At 37.6% G+C, this 21,407-nt stretch overlaps 1 protein-coding gene across 1 annotated transcript in view; it reads left to right on the forward strand.

Moving 5' to 3' along the window:
* lrp1bb (low density lipoprotein receptor-related protein 1Bb) overlaps positions 1-21,407 on the forward strand; it is a 204,709-nt gene that overhangs the window by 100,011 nt on the left and 83,291 nt on the right. The window contains exons 26-33 of the mRNA XM_053329127.1: positions 319-523; positions 4,098-4,262; positions 4,621-4,865; positions 12,514-12,645; positions 12,863-13,090; positions 13,533-13,707; positions 14,006-14,100; positions 17,265-17,414. Of these exons, the coding sequence (XP_053185102.1) occupies positions 319-523; positions 4,098-4,262; positions 4,621-4,865; positions 12,514-12,645; positions 12,863-13,090; positions 13,533-13,707; positions 14,006-14,100; positions 17,265-17,414 (1,395 nt within the window). The remainder of the gene's footprint in view (positions 1-318; positions 524-4,097; positions 4,263-4,620; positions 4,866-12,513; positions 12,646-12,862; positions 13,091-13,532; positions 13,708-14,005; positions 14,101-17,264; positions 17,415-21,407) is intronic.

The raw sequence follows: 21,407 nt of genomic DNA on the forward strand, positions 1-21,407 counted from the left end.
TTTATTTTTATTTTTGGGGCAGCACCACATTGACTGAATTCTCTTGCTTTCATTTTACTTGGTGAAGCTGTAAACAAATCACCTCTTAGCTGTACCTATTTTCTGCTTTTGTGGGGCACACATAAAGCCCCCAGCATCTGACAATAACTGTAAACAGTTAGATTATAAATATTGTGGGAAAACCATTTTACCATGCTTGATGCAACCCCACAGAAAGCAGTCTTCTCAATGTTAAAGTGATTTGCTTTTCTGAGTTTCCTCTTGCTTTGAGGATGTTTTTCTGAGCAGTATAGCAGTATTTTGATATTGTCGTTTCAGGGGTAACAGGAATTGAGGTGGTCGTGCAGCATGGCTTGGCCACCCCAGAAGGTCTGGCTGTGGACTGGGTTACAGGGAAACTGTACTGGATTGACAGCAATCTGGACCAAATTGAGGTAGCCAAACTTAACGGAGATATGCGCACCACACTGATTGCTGGAGGCATGGAGCATCCACGGGCCATCGCTCTCGACCCAGGGCAAGGGTACGTTATGCACCAACTCCCACATACAGTGCTTTCTAGAAGCTGTGCTATCTATCAACCACTGAGATTATTGGAATAAAGTAAAATTACAACCGCCTTGTATTTCTCACTTCCATATCTGCCTTGATGTATGAAGATGTCAGCTGTGTTAAGGTCCATTAAGGCAGCAGATATAGAATACATCAATAACAGTGTTGTGCACTCCATTCCAGTAATGACAACTAATGTAGCTAATACTTCCCCAACCATTGCTCCTGCTTTATACGCTTTACTACAGTTCCTCTCTTGTTCTCCCGAAATGTTTCTCTTTAAATAATTTTAAGCAAGAACTTCAAATAAAAAGACCAAAATATGCTTTGTTCTTATCTGTGCATCACACCCCTCAGGGCCCAATTTTCAAAATTATAGTTGTTTATCCTGCTGAGAGGCTTGGAGAAAGTGTTTGTAGACTGATGTGTGGCAACCATTTGTTTGCCCCACAGTCAACAAGCAAGTGTTTACAGGAAACATGGCATCTATCGCAGTGTATTGATAATGCTGACAAAGCAACCTTCTTTTCTCATTTTATCAAACATGTTTGAATAACAATGGTGTTATGACAATGTCTTTTAGGTATTACACTGGGGAGAACAGGTCTGATCCATTATTAGCCATTGATTCAAAACACCTGGGAGTGTTTGATATTTTATTTTTTGTCACTTTTGAAATTCACCTACCCTGCTTAACAAGAAAGCTGTAAGAAATGGCATTGTTTACCCATGAAGATTGAGGAAATATTGTGTATGAGTTTTTGTTTTGGAAGTGCTAATCTGTAAATGCCATTATGTATATTTTGTGTGACAAAATGAAGAAAAAAAAAAAAAGTTGCCATAGGCTACTACCTCAGTGTCCTAACATGACAGCTTCATGGTATCACCTAAACTCAAAGTGTAGGGGAGCTGCTAAACTGTAGCAAACATAACTGACCTTTTGCTAAACCCCTTACATAAACAGTGATTGTCTAATTATATGTTTGCTTTAGGGTTTCTTCTCATGCTGAAGTCCAGTTGTGAGAATAAGACTCTGTGTCAAGTACATCCTGAGGAGCATTTAGACAGGGTTTACACATATGTAGATGTCATGTACATGGATCAGTACACTTTCAGTTTTTAGTCTCTCATTTCTATTCTTGTAAATTCTGGTTAAGACTGTTTTGTCTCAATTTGATCACAATGTCCTCATGTGGGCACAGGTCAGCGAGTGACCCAATACCCAGTCTTGCAAAGTAGAGATACAGTACAACAAATGTGCACTGACTGGTGCAGAGTTTTAGAGCAGACAGATGAGACAGACATGGTGAATATCTGACAGTATTTGAAACATGATGCATCAGTAATGTGTTAAATAAACCACCACAAAGTCAGCTCGCTTAGTTTGTTCTAGGTTTTAATGTCCCACAAAACAACCCTAAAATTAACCCTAAAATGCTCTAATTATTTTAACACAGTTTAAAGTGTAATAGCACAAGTCATTCCATGTTTTTGTATTATAAACATTTTCAGAAGATCAAAAGGATTATCTTGATTATTTGTTCCTGTCCACTTGGATATAATTAGTTCCATGCAGCATTCAGTGACATTTCAGTCAATCAATGAGAAATGATCAATGTGGTGTAATTTATTTGGTAGTGATGACAAATGATGACACATATGTCTTGGCCAGGTGCTTCATCAAACACAACTGACAGTGTTTTTGGGTAGATTGTGAATTGACACACTATGACTGTAGTGGAAAAGGTATCTGGGTGGAGAAGGGTGGGAATCCTGACGGAATACAATGATCCTTTATGTGCCTGAAGGGATTCAGACCTGCAAAAAGTAGTTTATAGTTAGTAACAGTAGCTGTCTGGCTGGTAGGCTTTTTGCTGTCCTGCTCTTCTCTTGATGTGGGCAATTAGGTTTTATTTTATGGGTTATAAGGGCACACGGCCAAGTTCTAAATGTGTACAAAAAAAAAAAAAAAAGGAACACAAGCAATTCAATTGAAATTGATATCTCAGCACAATTCAACATTTCATTTGCTGCTCCACCAAAGTCTCCCAGGTGTGTAGCATCAACTGCTAATTATGTCAGACTGCTTCCCCCATTCAACTATGACTCCCTAATCTCTTCCTACGCACACCCTAATCTGCCAGACTAAAAGACTTATTGTAACACTATGCTGGCTAACACTATGTTGGCTCAACCATTAACTATTATTTGCTTAATCAATCACTCTGGGGGTATTTTTTTGGCCAGTCATATATCAGTCTGATAGATTTTACATACATATTTACATATTTGTATTGTAATAATTAAATAAAATACTTGGTTGTTAGTTTTATCAGAAAGTAATGAAAAAGTAGTTAGTTATTAAACAATTGTTCACTTTCTCTAAGCAATCTTAGAAACAACAGGGAAATGTGCCCTTCCTATCTACAGAATATAGTATTAGAGTTTTAGATGATATATGGTGGTACAAATTATACAAAGGAAATTGAATCAGTTTCATCTGCTGTTGGTGTGTTGATAGTGTTTCATAGTAGGTGCTTACTTTGATGAATGCATCCGAGAACTAGCCAGTGGTTGTATACTGTGGCCAGTATATTTCAGATTAAAGCAAAACCCAGACATTGCTAAAATCAATTTAACACTCTTAAGAAATGAGTAATCTGCTCATGCACTCTCTCCTATAGTACTCTTTCACATTTGGGAGGATGACTACATTTCATGGCTGTACAGAGTAGGATTAATGAGTGCTTTTGGTGCCTAAAGGCGCATTTCCATTACAGGGCAATAATTCTAATCTAATTACTTGAATCCACTCAAAGTAGTGGGTCATTGATCAGGGAGGCCGTATCAAGTGAATAAGGCTATTGATCTGGACAAGGATATTTCTTCCTAACACGGTTTCGTTGTCGTCAGTATGTGATTTAAGCTTGAGCACCCATTTTCCCTTTCGCTCTAGCTGACTTTGTGGACCAAGGCAGGACAGAAGCAATGTTTGCTTGGTTGGAGTAGGACTCATGATACTGTCAATGGTCACATTGATGACGGTGTTCATTCTCAGGCCTCATTGAGCTGTGAAGTCATAATAAAACAGATGGTGTCCCATTTCAAGGCCTGCCACAGATGTTAAAGGGTTGCACTGGATCACTGGTGCTGTTCTTGGACAGTCACTGCCACTCTCTATGTTAATTAATTCAGTAACAACAGCAGTGTATACATGCTGACTGTGTTTTTCAGTTTAACAACATTAACAAACAAGTACAAATGGTGAGGAATTACTTTCAGACAGTCAAGAGGTCTGTCTAATAGCCCTTGTGTTTTGCTAGTGATGTTCGCAAGGCACATTATTTATTTAATTATTTGTGCTTATTGCCCAAATTTAACATTTTATAGTCGCAGTGATTTTATTTTGTCCTTTGTTCATCTGAAAACTGAAATCACTTTTCAATTTTTTGAAGTGTGTATATATACCTATTCTTGCTTGTCCTTTTTAAAGCATACAGGCGAAGATGCAAGACTAACCGCTGCTTCCGCTTTTCTACTTTAAGCATCCTCTTCTGGACTGATTGGGATGCTACTTTCCCCCGAATCGAGGCTGCATCAATGAGTGGAGGAGGTCGACACATTGTGTTTAAGGACATGGAGATTGGAGCCTGGCCTAATGGACTGACACTGGATCATCTGGAAAAGAGGATTGTTTGGACAGATGCACGGTATACCATTAGTGTTTTTCAAGTTGTGTGCAAAAGCATTCACACATTTTAGACCTTTTAATACATGTATGACATTATATAATGCGAAATATTCTCCATTCCTTGAGCAAAAGATAAACTTGACTTTCCATTTACCTAGTGGGCATTAAATAATGGAGGACATTCAATATTTAGAGATCTTAGTGCAATGGCCATATTTGGTTTAAAGTGGGTCCTGAACAATTTAATTGTTCCATCGGTGGACTATAACACTTGGTGGGTTGCAGTTTGATTTGCCTTCATCTATTGTTCTTTTCAATGTATTTGAAGAGCAGTTTAAGCTTTGATATGGCACTTTGTGTTGGTCTCTTTTACACAGGTCCGATGCCATTTTCTCTGCACGCTATGATGGTAGTGGGGTCATTGAGATCCTCAGAGGCCATGAATACTTGTCCCATCCCTTTGCGGTATCTCTCTTCGGAGGCAATGTCTACTGGACGGACTGGAGGACTAACACTTTAGCGAGAGCCAATAAGTGGACTGGGCAAAATGTCACAGTCATCCAGAAGACAAGTGCTCAGCCTTTTGACTTGCAGATCTTTCATCCCAGCAGACAGCCACAAGGTAAGAATAGTTGTACTGGTCCTACAGTTGGAGATGAGCCACTCACAGATAAGGGACTATTTACTATATTAGCCAGAAGCAGGCCTATGTATAATTTGTCAATTTTGCTTTCCTGGCATGTGCACATTAGTGCTATTTAAAGTGCAAACTCATCACATTTTATTACATTACACTTTTTAGGTAAGCAACAAAGAATTCTAATAGAATCTGTCCACAATCCTTAAGCACCACTGGATATTATCTGAGGATGCAATATCTTTTAAAACAGAATTCATTCTCATGTTTCAAAGTGGAGGAAAAAGCAGTATAAGGTAATTAATTTCAGCTTCTGTCTCTGCCTTCATTTGGCCTGTCAATCAATGAGCAGGTGTCTGAATGAAAAAGGTGCTCAAGCAGAGAATTAACTGGCTTGACTTAATGGTCCCTCTGAATGTATTTTTCTTTCCATCCAAATTATCCTAATTGGCTCATACTACTAAGCTTTTTTTTAACTGAATGTGAATGAAGGAAGTTGGATAACCCTTCCATTTTACAGTCTGCTAATTACAAAGTATTTATCCAGTAAATGTATAGTAAATAATAGTATATTATTGAGTAATAACCACTGGTAACAAGTAGGCAAATACAGAAAAAAAACTACAGCTGAAATACAAATAAAAACTTCACTTCCACTATTACCATAAACTCAATTAAGTGCCATGTAGTTGTGACCAGTTTACGATAGTAATAATAATATAATTGCATACATTCTAGGAAATTAGGCAACCAATTATTAGAAACACTGCTTATATCATCAATTCAAGGTACTATTGTAGTTATCCGAGGTTAATTTGGTAACAGCCGAAGTGTAACTATGTACTATCTAGAGATTAAGATTTGATGCTAGTGTCATGGAACTATATTCTTAAAAACTTGGTACATTCTTGCATTTGTTTTTAGAATTTACTTAGTAAGTAAGCTGTAACTGTCCTGTAAAAGAAAGCCTTATTTTTCCCATGTCCGTTCCTATATCCTTTGTATTAGATGATTCTAATAGGAACTTCTGTTGAATGGAAATAATCACTGCTTCATCTTATTGTGTAATAATTACTGAGACAAAATAACTGTAACAACCCAGAAAAATGTATTTAGGGTCTGGGAGCAGTTTATTACCTATATCCAGTTATTTGTATGTATGCTGTCCTGAAGCATAGATATCCTTATTATAATCATCCATATCCAACTTCTTTACATACTTTATAGACAGGAGATGAAAAGAAACTTACACTTAAAATCAAATGGATAGGTAGTAATGCAATATAGATTAACATTGTTTGGTAACAAATTAGTACTATCAAATAATTGGTTTAATGCATTAACACAGGTTCAACTTGGAATGCTTTTTTTCCCATAATACGTTAATAGTATATATTTTAGAAGGAATCTAAAGGGGTCCTTTTCTTTAATTGGAAAATGAAATGCTTAAAGTTGTCCAGGAAGTTGTGTAGCAGCTGCCGTCAACTCCTCTGCAGTAGCCACAGGGAACTAGCAGCCCCTCTTCACCCAAAGTCCACCTCAAAGATAACAGGAGAATATCACATAAGCAGTTGAGTTGAGGCTCGTGAGTGCAGAGTAAGTAACTGGCTCCCACAGGTTTACTCTGCCACAGCTAAAGCCAACTGAGCCCTTTTTTATAACTCCACACAGCCTACTGTTGTGCAGTCTTCAAATAGACTCTATCTATCAATAGACTCTCGTCTTCTGGATGACTGTAACAGATCGGTCAGATTCGGCATTTTCTTTACTTTTTATTTTCACGTGTGCAGCAGTAAGCTCTTTTTCAAACACACAAATGAGTGAGCCAGTCAATCATGCTTGTTGTGATGATAAGTGCAAGTCACGTTCACCATCTCAACAAGCATGACTGGCTGGAAAGTTGTCACTTGAGAGCAGATGCATAAATATCCATATTTTACTATCCTGATGGTGTCATGAAATTAATTAAGATGAGATAGCATAGACTGATTACAGCTAGCCAAATGTCACAAAATGATCAAATTATCTTACACTTTGGGCATCATTGTACATTGCACAAGGTACAGTTCCTCAACACACATTTGAAATATGAATCAAGCTGTATTACGGTGAAATAGTGTGGCTCCTCTCTTTCTGAATGTATCCACAAACCCAACTACAATCTGAGTTTTGCACTTTGCCTTTGTAGAGCGAAATAGTTTAATTCATATTTCAAATGTGTTTGAAGGGTTCTGTGTTTATGGTTTTGTAACCCACATACAAGTGTATGGGCACTATAGGTATTACTTCTCATGAGTCAGGCTGTTCACTCACTGAGAGAGTATGCCACCCATTGAGGGAGAAAGGGAAGCCTGAAACTGCAGAGCTAGAAACTCTGGTTGATAAATAAGAAAGCACAAGCGCAGAGGCAAGTTGTAAAGTTTAGCTAGTCTATTGCTTTTTTCTTGAAGCTTTAAAACTGTTTTGTCATGATTTTTTTCCCTTCTTAGTCTGGAAGCTATAGTGAGTTGAATTAGCCTGTACGAGTAGTATACTATAGTTAATAGCATAGTGTCTTGCTAGTTTAAGAGAATATGAGCAATTCCGTTTTTTTTTAAATAAGGTAAAACCATGCAGAGTATTTTGAACAGTAGTACAAAGTATTTAGATCAAATACAGTGTGTTAAAATGGATTCTATTGATTGTATTATTTTTTTAAGGATTGTAATGTTATGTTATATGAGAGATGTGGGAAATGTATTAATTTACTTGAGCAATAGTTTATTTGTCTGATATGAGATAAAGTTCATTTTTGGTGGAATACTCTAAATTTATGAGAAAAATCCCTAGACAATAAAGTTGTGAAATTGAGTTTTGAGGAAGAGGATGAGATCTTATTTTGAAAGGAGTGTATGATGACTTATCTGAATGATTCTGCCCTGTATGTGCAGATAGTTTTTTTTTATGACCCTGGATTTGTACCTTGGAGTTAACTCTTTTTTGGACGTGATGGCAAGTCAGTCTCAGTGGTGAAACATTGTTAGGCAAATCTGGAAGCGGAGTGGCCAGCTATTTTGAAAACCATTATTTAATGACACAAGTAGCATCATACCCTATAAAGAATACAAATGCTACACTAAGGAGTTGTCTCTATGTGTGCTCTCAGCCTTGTCCTAGTCAGCACTCCTGACATATAGCTATAAAGTGAGTCAATTGGCCCGGTGTCATCAAGGGACAAGGTCATATAGACCTGAGTGTCATCAGCATAGCTGCAGAAAGCGATGCCATGCCTCCTGATGACACTGCCCAGGGGTTGCATATACACATTAAAAAAGTAACGGCCCTAAATTGATCCTTGTGTTGTCACAAAGGTGTAATCTCATGGTGTTTAGAGGAGTGGTCATCTGTTGACACAATTTTCTTCCAATTAAAAGCAATTCCAGACAGTCCAACATGCTCACATAATCTATCTAAAATAATCTGGTGGTACACAGTATCTCAGGTCAAGTAGCACCATAACCTAACGTTTGTTGCTGTCACTTGTTCTGATCGTTCAGTACTATTACAGGCTATCCCTGTAATGTGATGTGTCCTAAAACCTGATGTAGTGTTGGGAGTGATATACTATGGTAAGTGTGTCTTCAGATACAGAATTAAAAATGGTTTTAAAAAAGGAAGGAAGGAATTGGGTCAAAGGAACATGTAGAGCACTTCAGTTCTGTTACTATTTTCTTGAATTTCAGCAGCAACCAGGTTAAAACGTTCTAACTTGATATCACTCTGTACAGAGGATAGAGGTAAAAGGGCAGTGTGCTTGTTCTGCTGGCAGATATAAGATCTAATGTTGATTATTTTCTCCCTGAAGTAGCCGGCAAACTCTTCTTTATAACCTAGGAGCTCAATACTGTAGTTGTGGTGTTTAGCGATAATCTATTTGACCAAAAAGAGGTCTGGGATTGTGAATTATGCTTGCTGTGATTTTCAAGTTGTTGTACTTCAAACGTTTTTCAGTGAGTATAGTGATGTATTACTAATTTTGTTTTTTTTGGTTTTTTGGAGGGGGGGGGGGGGGGGGGGGTTGTGTTGAGTTTTTTTTTCCCATCTGTGCTTAGCAGTTCCACAGTCTCCATCGTTTTAATATGCTTCTATGGGACAATCTTTTTTTGTAATTATTTTCCTTGTTTTAATGGGAGCAACTGCATTAAGTACTGTTTTCATTTTATGGTTAAAATAATTAATTAAGCCTTCACAGGATGATAATAAGACATTATTTTGTAGGATACAATATGTGAAGTAGGACTTGTTGTTAATTCAGGGATAATGCAGTATTTTTGGACAATAGATTATGTTGTATTTGGCTGGGAATGATCAAAACTGTTAAAAAACACACAGTGTTAGACAGATAGGGAAAGCACTAAATAATAACAAGCACTGCTTCTTTTTACAGCACAGTTTCAGCTTACTAAAAAAAACATCTGCAAGAATGTAATCAGTGTTACATATGAACTGTGACAATAGAGGAAAATGTTTGCTCTGTGGACGTTGTTACCAAATCAGTATAAGGTAAATCTAATAGATATTTTGGGAATGGGAATAGCCATGAAAAATAACTAACGTGAAAAAAGGACTATCTTAGTTTCTAGATAGAACATAATTAAACGTGGGCTTCTACCAACTTAAACTTTGGATAATTTCAGTTATAACTTAAAATGATGGGTAATAGAGGAGGTGTTCTAAGAAATGGTTTCCCACTTTCCTGAGAGGTATGCGATTATATCTGAGTTATTACCAGCCTAAACCAGTCACAACTATGACACTTTGATTAAATAATTGTGGCACATCCACTAATCTAATCAATGAGTTCAATTAGTGAATAGTGTGTTTTGATGGCAGGAAATAAATGAAATGAAATAGTTAAAAAAAATGCCATTTATATTGCTAGCAATTTCCTTACAATGAATACTGTATGAATTTGTATATATCACAGTGGCTAGGTAATCAATTGTATTAAATGGCAAGTAAGCCAAGATTCTGACCATGAAAGATACACTGCTGATGTGTTGTCTGACAGAAAGTCTACATATGCAAGCCAATTTATATTTTATGTGCAGCTTGCCAAGCTCAAAATGAATAGCATAACATCTGTTTTCAAGTCACTTTGTTTAGTTTAGTTTTTCTCCTGTAAATAGATTTTTTGTTTTTGTTTTTAATTGATTTTTGATTTATTTGTTAAGCAGATCTTCCAAAAATAAAACTCTGGATTATGGAACATTTGTTCCACTTGTGCCAAGACCACCTGATGGATTAGTCTTCATCACAATTGCCTTTATCATTATTGCCAAGTCTATGCATCTCCCTCAGCTTCATACAAATGTACACCATGCACTAGCCTTATATGGACATTATCACAGTGGTAATTGGGTTTACATCCGTTCAGTGATGCCTCTGCTTTCCCAATGTGCCATGAGTTAATATGCTTGTTTCCTTCCTGTATCTGCATTCTCATGACTGTTCACCATAGATAAGTGTTACAAAAATGGGACTGCTTTTCCAAAGAAGACAGTAAGCTCAGTGGGCGTTGAGAAGAGGGGTGGCTATTATCCACTCCAGCCAGAGCCAAGGGCTGGAGATGTGTCACTCCTGAACATCAGCAAGAAAAAAAGAAAGGGGGGGGGGATTTGATGAAGAAGGTAGAGCTGAACAGCAATATGCAGCTGGTCTCAGTAGCTACTCCGCAGGTGCCATAGTGGAGTTTCACTGGTGACATAAACAGCCTGCAAATACACAACGTGTCATTTGAAAGGCAAAGTAGTGTTTTAACATAAGAGTGGGGAACAAGCATTTGCAAATTGCCAAGCAGATTGGCAGTCCCAGGGCCTCGTAGTTATAACAGATAATTGGTTGATTATAGCCAGAGCATCACAAAGACAACCTACGCCCACTGCACCATTACACGGTAGACGGCACAAAGCAGAGAAAGGGAATTTTTTTGATATTTTGATTAATGAATTAACACAATAATGTTGGTGTTGATGCATTCTTTGAACACAGTTGTGTAATATTCTTTTCAACCATTATACATGCCCTATAGTCATTAATGACTCCGCCCACTTCCCTTTTCAGCTGTTAAGGTCAGTTTCTGAGTTAAATCTATTGAGTAGTGTGAAAATGGCATGTGATTTTCTACACAAATTAGCTCTATGAAGTTGTTATTTAGGAATATTACATGCTTTATAGTCGTAGTAGTAGTAGTTGTACACCCCCCCTCCTCTATTATCTCAAGGTTCCCAAAGAGAATCTGAGAAGGTGTGGCTAAGGGTAATTTGGTTAGATCTCTTTGCAGTAATTTTTCTCTATATGTGTAAATTTAGACACAAACACTGTAATGTCATTTAGAACATTATTAGTTATATGCTGGCAGATAAATCACACTGTAATTGTGTCTACAGTGTCATCATGACAAATATGACAGGCTTTGAAACAAATAAGAAAAGCAAAATATGGGTCTCTCAGTGGAAAGAGGCAGTAGTATACTCGTTGCTATCATCACCACACCGGGCCTTCCTTGAATGTGGCTGAATTATTCAGGGTGGGAATTGAAGTGTCCTCAATACCTACAGTATTGCAAATGAGCAGAAACACCATTCCCACTGCCTAAGTACAGGGCTGTGCTCATTTTTTTTTTTTTTTTTATTTGTAACAAAGACATCGTACAGTTTAGAGCACACAAAGATATTGGTTCTATTGTTGCTGCCTGTCATCCCTCAAGAGCCTGATTCAGGTGAAAGCAGAGCTACAGTATATCCACTCAGATGTCTACCTATTAGCATACTGAGTCAGCTGGGTGCTGTTTCCAGCTCACAGAGACAAAATTGCATTTTTTCCCTTAAAATAAGCCACATTTGTTATGCAATGGGACTCTTCAGTGTGCTACGGAGTGAGCCCGGGAAATGAACTTTGAATCAGCTTGTTTGACATAAATCATCTAGAGTAGATGGAAAAAAATTATGTGTTTGATGCATGAAATGTGATTACAGTGTGAGGGGAAATAATTGAACTGAGGGTGACTTTCTTTAGTTTTGCTGAGGTGATTTATTCTGAATAGAGTAGAGTAAGAAATTCATCCTCCTAAAACAGGAAAATGAAATTCTGCTTGCTGTGTATGTCAACTGGAAAATGTCAGCAGTTTAGATAATGTATCACTTAATTTCTGCAAATTGAGAAAGAGTAAACATCTAAATCCTCTAAATCTCTTTAAACACAATCCAACAAGAGTCCAGCCCAAACACTCAAACATGAGCAGAAGGTGTTTTTTTTCTTATTTTTGTTCTCCCTCATTTTTTATCTTTTGTTGTAAATTAATACTTTTTCATATCCCCTTTCAGTCTTTTTTGTTGCTGTTATACAACAACAAGGTTTTTACAATAGTTTTCAGCAGTGCTTTTTTATTATGTATGTATTTTTTTTAAGTGGTCCAATCAGGCTGGCCTGTAAATGTCATGCTGCAAAGGCTGCAAAGTCCAATTCTCATTCAGTTATTATCCTGGCATATCTCCTTAGGTGCCATATCAGCCTCTTATGCTGCACGTTGTGAAATGTTCTCCAAGTTTCACTCTTCCCCTCTTACTTTATCTTTCTTGTTTTTTCTCATCAGCATCAAACCCATGTGAAGAGAATGATGGACGTGGTCCCTGTTCACATCTGTGTCTCATCAATTACAACCACACTGCGTCCTGCACCTGTCCGCACCTAACAAAGCTTTCACCCAACAAACAATCCTGCTTTGGTGAGCACTTAACGCCTTCATTTTTTTCCCGAGTTTAAATATAGGATACTATATCAGCAGGAGAGCTCTAGCAGGAGAGTTTTGTTTAACATATGAATTTCTTCCCTTTTGATTGACATCAGCATTATTTGTACCAACTTCTCAGCTGCACCTGACAAAAAAAAGGTCAGAAAAGGTTCCCTTTTTCCAATGTGTGATTTCTTTCTCATCTCACCAGCATTGAAAAGGTTCCTCCTGTATGTACGACGGTCTGAAATCCGTGGTGTAGATATTGACAACCCATACATGAATGTCATGACGGCACTAACGGTGCCAGACATCGATGATGTCACGGTTGTGGACTATGATGCCCAAGAGGAGAGGATCTATTGGGCTGACATCAAAACCCAAACCATCAAACGTGCCTTCATCAATGGCACCCAGCTAGAGACCATCATTTCTGCAGGTGGGAAAATTCTAGACAACCAAAAAAATTCCAAAGTCATAGCTGTGAGTGGGTGAGTGGGTGAGTGTGTGAGTGACTGAGTCATTATTATATATGTTTTGTAGCAATTGAATATAACAGTGGTAAAGGAATCTGCCATGTGGGCCTTTCTTTCTTGGGTAGGGAGTAGTACATAATTAATTAATTAATTATTAAGTATAAGTCATTGTTATTTGTAGCCAGTTAATAGCCAATTAATAATTAGTTATGTGGTTATTAATTACAATAACTAATGTTTTCTCTCCCATTGACATGACAGCAAGGTGCAGCATCTTTGTATTTCCAGTAACTCCAGTTGCTCAAGAGGAAAAAAATATATCTCAAAAGTCTTGTCACTTTTCTTGCCTTTCTGGTCATGGTAAAAGACACAGGTGTGACAGGTTTTTCATGCACTTTCTGACAGACATAGTGAACTGCCGTGGCCTGGCTTTGGACTGGCTTTCCAGGAACTTATACTGGCTCAGCTCTGATAATGACGAGTCGCAAATCAATGTGGCTCGCTTTGATGGGTCCCTGAAGACCTCCATCATCCACGGCATTGATAAGCCAAGGTGCCTTGTAGTGCATCCCGCCAAGGGGTAAGTAGATTAGATCAGTCTGTACACTTCATCTGTGCATCACATTGAATACATCATATTAAGAAACCTGACTGCAGACTGAAAGACCGATCAAAGGCTTGTTGCTGTAAAAAACAAAATATGTTTTCTGAGGTTCAAAGGTTAGTTCAAATCTTTATCAAGTTGTCAACAAAATATATTGGCTTACATTCAATTTTTATTTATAATGGATAAAAACATAACATTTACTAATTATGTTATAAACCACATGATATCTAATTGAATCGATAACTGTTTATTTTTACACTTTCTCACACAGGAAAATCTATTGGACAGATGGCAACACCATAAACATGGCCAACATGGATGGGAGCAACAGCAAGGTCCTCCATCAGAATCAGAGGGAACCTGTAGGTCAGTATGAGGGTAGCGTACTGAGTTAGACTTAGACCACTCATAACTAAATAATAATGTACAATTTGATATGACTATAAATGATCAGATTAAAACACATACATAGTTTACAATAACCCAATCTCTCCAGTCTTTTAATGATCAGGTTAGTGTCTCTGTGTGGTATCTCACTGCAGAAAAGGGGGTAAAAAATAAGGAATCTGTCAATATAGTTTGGTTATGGATTGAATTTATGGTAATTTAATTCAGTTAAATTTTCCAGCATCCACAGCTGTGGCACTGCATGCACTACTTTCCATTTGTGTTGACTTCATTCCAAATTAATTCAAAGTAATGTTCTTCTTCAAACCTTAATTTGATGCAGATAACCCAATAAAGGTGCTTACTTGAAAATTGGAATCATCTTGGTTTGCCTTAATCTGTGCATAATCAATTTAGTTCCATGTATGTACATGCACTGACTTTTATGAAGTGAATCAGATGTCTTTTTTTTTTTTAAATCTATTAGCATTTTCTCTTTGTTAACGAATTTCAACACCAATTAGAAAGATCACGTTGTTATCATGTTATCTCAACAGGCAACTTCCCAGAGTCTTTGGGTAAATGTATCAATGTATATGTGTGCTTAGTCAAGAAATTTGAATTTTTCTTTCTGAGACAAACTTATTTGCCTACAGCAGACACTTGTATCCCTCATTGTTTGATTCCTGAAGAAATTATTTACTTTTAAACCATCTGTGAATTAAATACATGTATGGATTTTTACATTTGCGTTAATTGTAGTATCATCTACACTTTGTTGCTACTGGTACTTCTAATGTTAAAACTGACCCTACAGACATCTATGCATCACACAACTGCCCAGAGTTGATTGATGGAGCCTTCTTTTTTTTCTTTTTCTACTTTAAAAAGAATAATTATTATAGATTATTAAGAAAAGGATGGATTAATTTGGAGGTACTTGATGGCCATGAATGAATTAATCTGGTTGGCTTTTATGTTAAAACATTTAAGAAGTCAATCTGCCAGTATCTTTTAAAAGGATCTAGTGTGGCACATTGTAATTTCAAAAATTGTAGATTGCACCCTACAATTGCTTTGTGATTTTAACTGCCTTAATATGGACTGCATATAGTTCAAGCCCAGTGTCTACCTCATCCATCTGACAAGGACACCCCCCTAGTATGAAGTCTTGTATTCCAGTTCATGTATAGTACAAGGTTGAGATGGTTGCCTTAGCAATGCTGTAGAACTTAACATCATTGCTCAAACCGCCCCCCTGGCTCCAACAATTATTATTACATTTAGTTAGATAATGTTTTCAGCCATTATCAATTGTAGATATGGGGGCACTGTTGTTTATGCATGCGTATGTAGTGTGGACTGACACATATGCAAATATAAATGGAATGCTCAGTTCTTCTAAAAGGTCACTGATTGCTCACCTGAATATATACTTCAACTACATATTGTACCTACTGCATGCACACAGCATGCCATGTTGACTGAATTGTGATACTTGAAGATCTAATGATGTCTTAATGGAGTCCAAGTTTTCTCTGGAATCAAAGTCTAATTGACATTTTGTGTAATTCCCCTGAAACAGTAGTACGTCTTAGACTGACAGTTTTAGAAACAGATTTTTTTTTCTGCATTTGACCTTTGTCAGTTCACTCAGAACATGAGTTAAGATTTTTTGTTACTGTAATCCAAAATCACATTGTTCATTAAATTGAAACCAAGGCAAAGTAATTAAATGTGTTAAACATGGAATAAAGAAAAGAAGAAAGAAAGGTGGGGAACAAGTATGTAAATCTAGTGAGGATGATCATTTAAAATCCTTAAAGCAGCTGTTGAGTAGGATGGATCTATAAGTATCAAACTGTCAGTCTTAAATGTGTTGTGATGAGTGTAGAACTGGAAAAGAACCACTAAGCAACAGTTGTGGTTGTCATCTGCTGTGATGCACCAACAGAAAGGGAAGTGATTAAATTAAGATTTTTTTTTTCCTTTTGGGGTGTGAATTGCAATATTTGGGAACATGCAGTAAATGATGCGATGCTTTTTCTGACAGCTCTGCATATTCAACATAGTAATCTTGCGTGTGATCTTTAACATTCTCTACATGTTCATAGGGGTAATATTTAAATCATAGTACAGTCATATGTTTTGAATATTAACTCTTTCACCACATGCTCGAGTGGGCAGCTTGAAAACAATCAGCAGGTCTTCATCTCTAGTGTGTGTTGTCACACATCTCAAGGTCAAACTCCCCCTTTCTCACACAAACAACACCATTGGCTGCATTGAATTTCTTCATTCTCCCAAGCCTGTCAGCAATACAGATAGCAGGGTGCACCGTATTTCACCACCTTCATTTATGATTATGGGATAGACCTGGGGACAAGAGTAAATTAATGACGCATTGTGACTGTGAATCTGCCAGACATAAATCCAACACATGGTGGGAGACAGTGAGTTGTCCAGAGGTCCACAATTGAAATTGCTTTCAGTTCCCACCATTGATAGTTGTATTCTATGAAAAACCATCATGTCAGCCAGGAAATGGATTTAAAAGCTGCCAGTGTCTCTCTTGTTCATTTTTCATGCCAGCTGGAGTTTTTATAAAAGCCTAAGATCTTCCGGTTATATACACATAAATACCTTCTCCAACCAACTGCATGCAAACTACAGTACAGTATATTAATATTAAGCAGTTCTGCATCATTACTTTGTGTGTTGTTGCAGTACTGTGCAGTAAAGTGTAGTAGTCCAAATTACTTCATTTAAATTTGATTGATATTTGTGTTATGCAGTTTCTCAGTGCACCACTTCAATGTAGTAAGGATTTCTAACTTAATATGTTTATTATACTGGTTAATTTTACTGGTTCATCCCTCCTGGTGGAACTCAGTGTGGCAAAATATGGTAGAGGCAGCCACTCTTTTCATGAATACTTTCTTACTTTGTTAAATTTGATGTCTCAAAATAATTAAAAAACATAAGTTGTTCATTTGTTTTATCTATGTATCCATATGTACCTATTTTGTATGTCTTTGATTAGCGGTTTGCCTATTTTGAAGTCAGTCCTAGTGAGCCATCATGGTGAGTACTAACCTCCTGTTTTCTCCCTGCTGTTTCCTTTTCACTTGTCTTCCTCTCAGGTCTCTCAATAGACTACACTGCCAACAAGCTGTACTGGATAAGCTCAGCCAATGGCACTATCAACAGGTGCAATCTGGATGGCAATGGGTTGGAAGTGCTGGAGACTCTGAAGAGGGAGTTAGCCAAAGGCACAGCTCTGGCCGTGATGGGTGAGTGGAGCTTGTCACGAGTGCATCAGATTGCCACTGGGGATTAGTCAGTGAGTGTGGAGGGATTACGTATTTAACCAGTTAAGTGGCTGTAGAATGGAGCCGTTTAGCCATTCCTCACAACATTTGTGCTTCACTTTGTGTGAAGTAGCAGGGGCATTAGATAATTAAAACAGTGAAGCAGTGATTGATGATTGATTTTCTCACCCCCTTTGTAATGAAAAGAGAGGAGGGTGTTCATTATGTGTTGATTCTTGGTATCAGTGCTGAATCCAATGTGTCACATCATCTATCAACCTGTAGGTTCATTTAGAAATCTGCTGAAACCCAAGCCAATGTGGCTGGGCCTGGGTAGAAAGCTTTGCAACAGGAACTTTTAGTTTTTGTATACATGCTTCTTATACTGACCATGTCACTATCAACTACAGTACAGTACTCCAACATCTGCTTTAAAATATAACATTCAGTATTCAGGAGGGACATTTATTACTGCTCTAACATCCAAGATGTATTTCTGTAATTAATACAATATAGATAGACAAACAGTTTGTGTTGTAGGGGAAATTGCACACATACTGAATATGCCAAACTGAGTATACTGAGTAGTACCTGCAATGCCTTGCCTTTTTTTCCATACCGCCAACCAAAATTGTATTTTTTTCCATGCTGCTGCTGCAGTCTTGACAACTGGGAATCTTCCCATTGAGCTATGTGAATGCATTTTGCTTGCCAAGATTGATAATGAGAAGAGAGCAAACATACTGAACAGAGAGTTGCTTGTGTGTGTGTGTGTGTGTGTGTGTGTGTGTGTGTGTGTGTGTGAATATCTTTTTTTTCACCATTTTAATTTTTGATTTATTAAATTTTTTAAAGGAAAATTTAAATCAAGTGTGTTACCAGGGTGATACTTTGTGTTCTTGAAGCATGTTATTAATCATGACAGGTCTTGGTTTCTTAGCATAGTGGGTATCTGTCAGCATGTTCAGAGAACACTTTGGTTCTTATACTGCTACAGAATAACACAGCAGTGGCAGAATGGCATCCTGCTGTTCTGTGAGCCGTTTGCATTCTGCAACTGTAAGCCACATCTCTTTGGTACATTTTTGTAGGCATTTCATACACTAAAGACTTTGACCAGGAAAGGCTGTTTGTTATATGGACGATGGAGACTTCATTATTGTGTTTCATAAATGGGAGATAGAATACGAGGTGACACAGAGTAATGGCTTGGTTCCTGCACAGTAGCAGGTACAGCAAAACAGTGAAATGATGTCTGCAAGTCTCCATCAATCACAATTAATGATATTTTGTTGTGTTGAGGAAATAGTTTTGAATGGTTGAATGAACAGCACTATATTGCGTTATTATTATACTTTGTTAAATAGAGAAATTTCACAGTGGCTCAACAGAACATTTCTCACATTGTAATTAATACTATAAATAGAATATAGCAATCTAGTAGATTTGTACTTGGATTCATGCAAGCGTGACCATGTTATTTAATACTCATCAGACTTGCTTTAATGAGGATATCACAGACCTTACGTTTTCTAGACAAGAAGCAATTGACTTCACCCAGGTTGGGTGTAAAATAGATACCATCAATATATTAAGTTATTAATGTTGAGGTTGGTCTTTCATTATAACATTTAACAACTCATATCGCATTTTCACTTTTTGCCAGATTACATGTCAGCCGTGACAGAATTGTTTTCCATATCCAAGTTTCCAATGTGATAACCCTTGACAACACGTTACTTAAGTTAAGGTGTTGTGTTATAACAGCATCCTTCAAAATGTGCTCATATAACTGTACCAATTAAAGATCAATCAATCAGCATTAAATTGCATTAATCTACCAGTCCTCTCTCTCTCTCCTCTCTCTCATGGCCTGTGATATCTTGATTGATTAGTTGGTCATGTTTGAAGTGGCTGAGGTTACTACAAAGCAGCAGCATGTGTAAACAAGGAAAGCTCGAGTGCTGTCCTTCAAGGCAGGAGGCAGAGGTAGACACGTAACTGCTGAAAGGGATTTTGCAAAGGTGATTTGACTGCAGTGATATCTGTGGAGTGGAGTTCTTCAGAGGAATCAGACTTAAAAGAATATTACCTTCTGCTGTAAAAGTTTTGTGATGATACATCCTCAGCTTCAGAGAGCGAATTGACAGCAATCGATTGAAATGGCGATTCAATTAGTGAGCATGACGAAGTGTGTTAAAGGAAACATTCTGTGGTGCTTGTGTTTCCTCTTGGTGTACTAATTTTGCATGCATGTCTTTGTGGTTGTGCAAGATGGCTGTGGAAAGGTATTACCAAGGCACTGTTACTGACACAAGGTCGATCCACTCAGGTCCTACGGCTCTGTAATAATTGGATTGGCTTGAGGGAAAGGTGAGGGCTTCTATTTAGAAGGTGGGAGATCCATCAGCCTTGACTTGCCTGGAATCAAACTCGCAGTTGAAGTGGAAATTGAATATGATGTGCCACAAGCGAGCAATCACAGCTGGCCGGCGGTCCCAACGGCATCAAATTAACACAGGGTGCGAAGCTTATCTAGGCTAGCATGCCCTCCAGGTTCAAGTGTTTTGTAAATGGCATGTAGACTGTCATTCTCACTCATGGGAATTTATTTGATTTTTTTAAAGGATGACATTGAGCCTGAAGCTATTAATGCAAGTGAGAATAGTCTCTGTGTATGTGTTAGTGTGTGTGTTTGTTTTGTTTTTATTACAACAGGGTAAGAGAACAGAACAATGTCTCACCTTCAAAGGATTGATTGTGTGAACCTCAAGGCCACATGTTTTGATTGTTGTTATTTGAAAAAATAAAAAGTTTCAATGTTAAATTGTCTGATAAGTAACATTTTTTTGACGACATATTGTTTTGACTGCAACATTATGGTGTCATCTACATCATGTTGCTAATACAGTTAAAGAGGGTAATGCACTGTACCAGTTTGTGTGCAGGACTATTATGCATGTAAGTAAAGGCAGCGCTGCTCAGAAGGGTTGAATGAATATTCACCTGATTTGGCATTGATCATTCAGTCATCAGTCATTTAATAAGGGACTGCTGCTACTGATTAATAGTGAAAATCGTTTGTGAAGGCTTGCTATGCTTAAAAGAAACACATTTTTTGTTTTGTTTTTTACTTGTTGAGGAGGATGATCCACAATTACCTATTTTGGTGTTACATCTGTATAAATATGAATGAGTCATTCCATTATGCTTCCTATTTCAAACCATGCCTCCTTAGTGTAATTGTCCACTATGGTCTATGTCTAGTATTTCTAAAAGGACTAAAATCATACCTGTTTCAGTGCCCTTTACAATGTCTATTCTGAAGGGAAAGGCCACCTGACTTTTGTCCACTTTGCACTTCACTGGGATTTTAAAATGTAGAGCCTGTGGCAAAGTGCCTGGACAGTGCATCACTGATTTCTGCTGAGGGCAGAGATAGGGCTGGAGGACCATGTGGTGGTGATGGTTTGTTGTGCTGGGGTCAGGAGCCTATTGTGCATGTGCCTCTTTACGAAGACACACTCATCATTTATGCTCACGACAGCAGCACTAAAACCTGGAGGTTCACTGTCACATACAGCCAGACAGACCAGCACTCTGTCAGGGAGTAGACAGTGAAAAGCCATGACACACAACAACTACAGTACATGTTGTCAGTTTCACTGGCCTGCACCCTTGTTTTATTTAGATGTTTGGAGTGGCTCTTACAAGATAATTTAACCCCATGAAGGATGGTCTTACAAAGTAAAACATCAAAGATGTAGATAAACTACCTCTGAATCCTTAAGGATTGTTGCATGTTATACAACCACAAGCACAGTGGGACACTGATGAATATCAGTTGTCAAAGATTGTGTAATATTTCTGCATGCCATAGAAATTGTGTGTAAATGTGATTGTCTTCCTTAACTATCTGTCGAAGTTCCATTCAGAATGACAGTTTTGCCTGTTTGATTTCATAATGGGAACTCA

The sequence above is a fragment of the Scomber japonicus genome, chromosome 11, assembly GCF_027409825.1.
Source record: "Scomber japonicus isolate fScoJap1 chromosome 11, fScoJap1.pri, whole genome shotgun sequence".
In the NCBI taxonomy this organism is placed as follows: domain Eukaryota; kingdom Metazoa; phylum Chordata; class Actinopteri; order Scombriformes; family Scombridae; genus Scomber; species Scomber japonicus.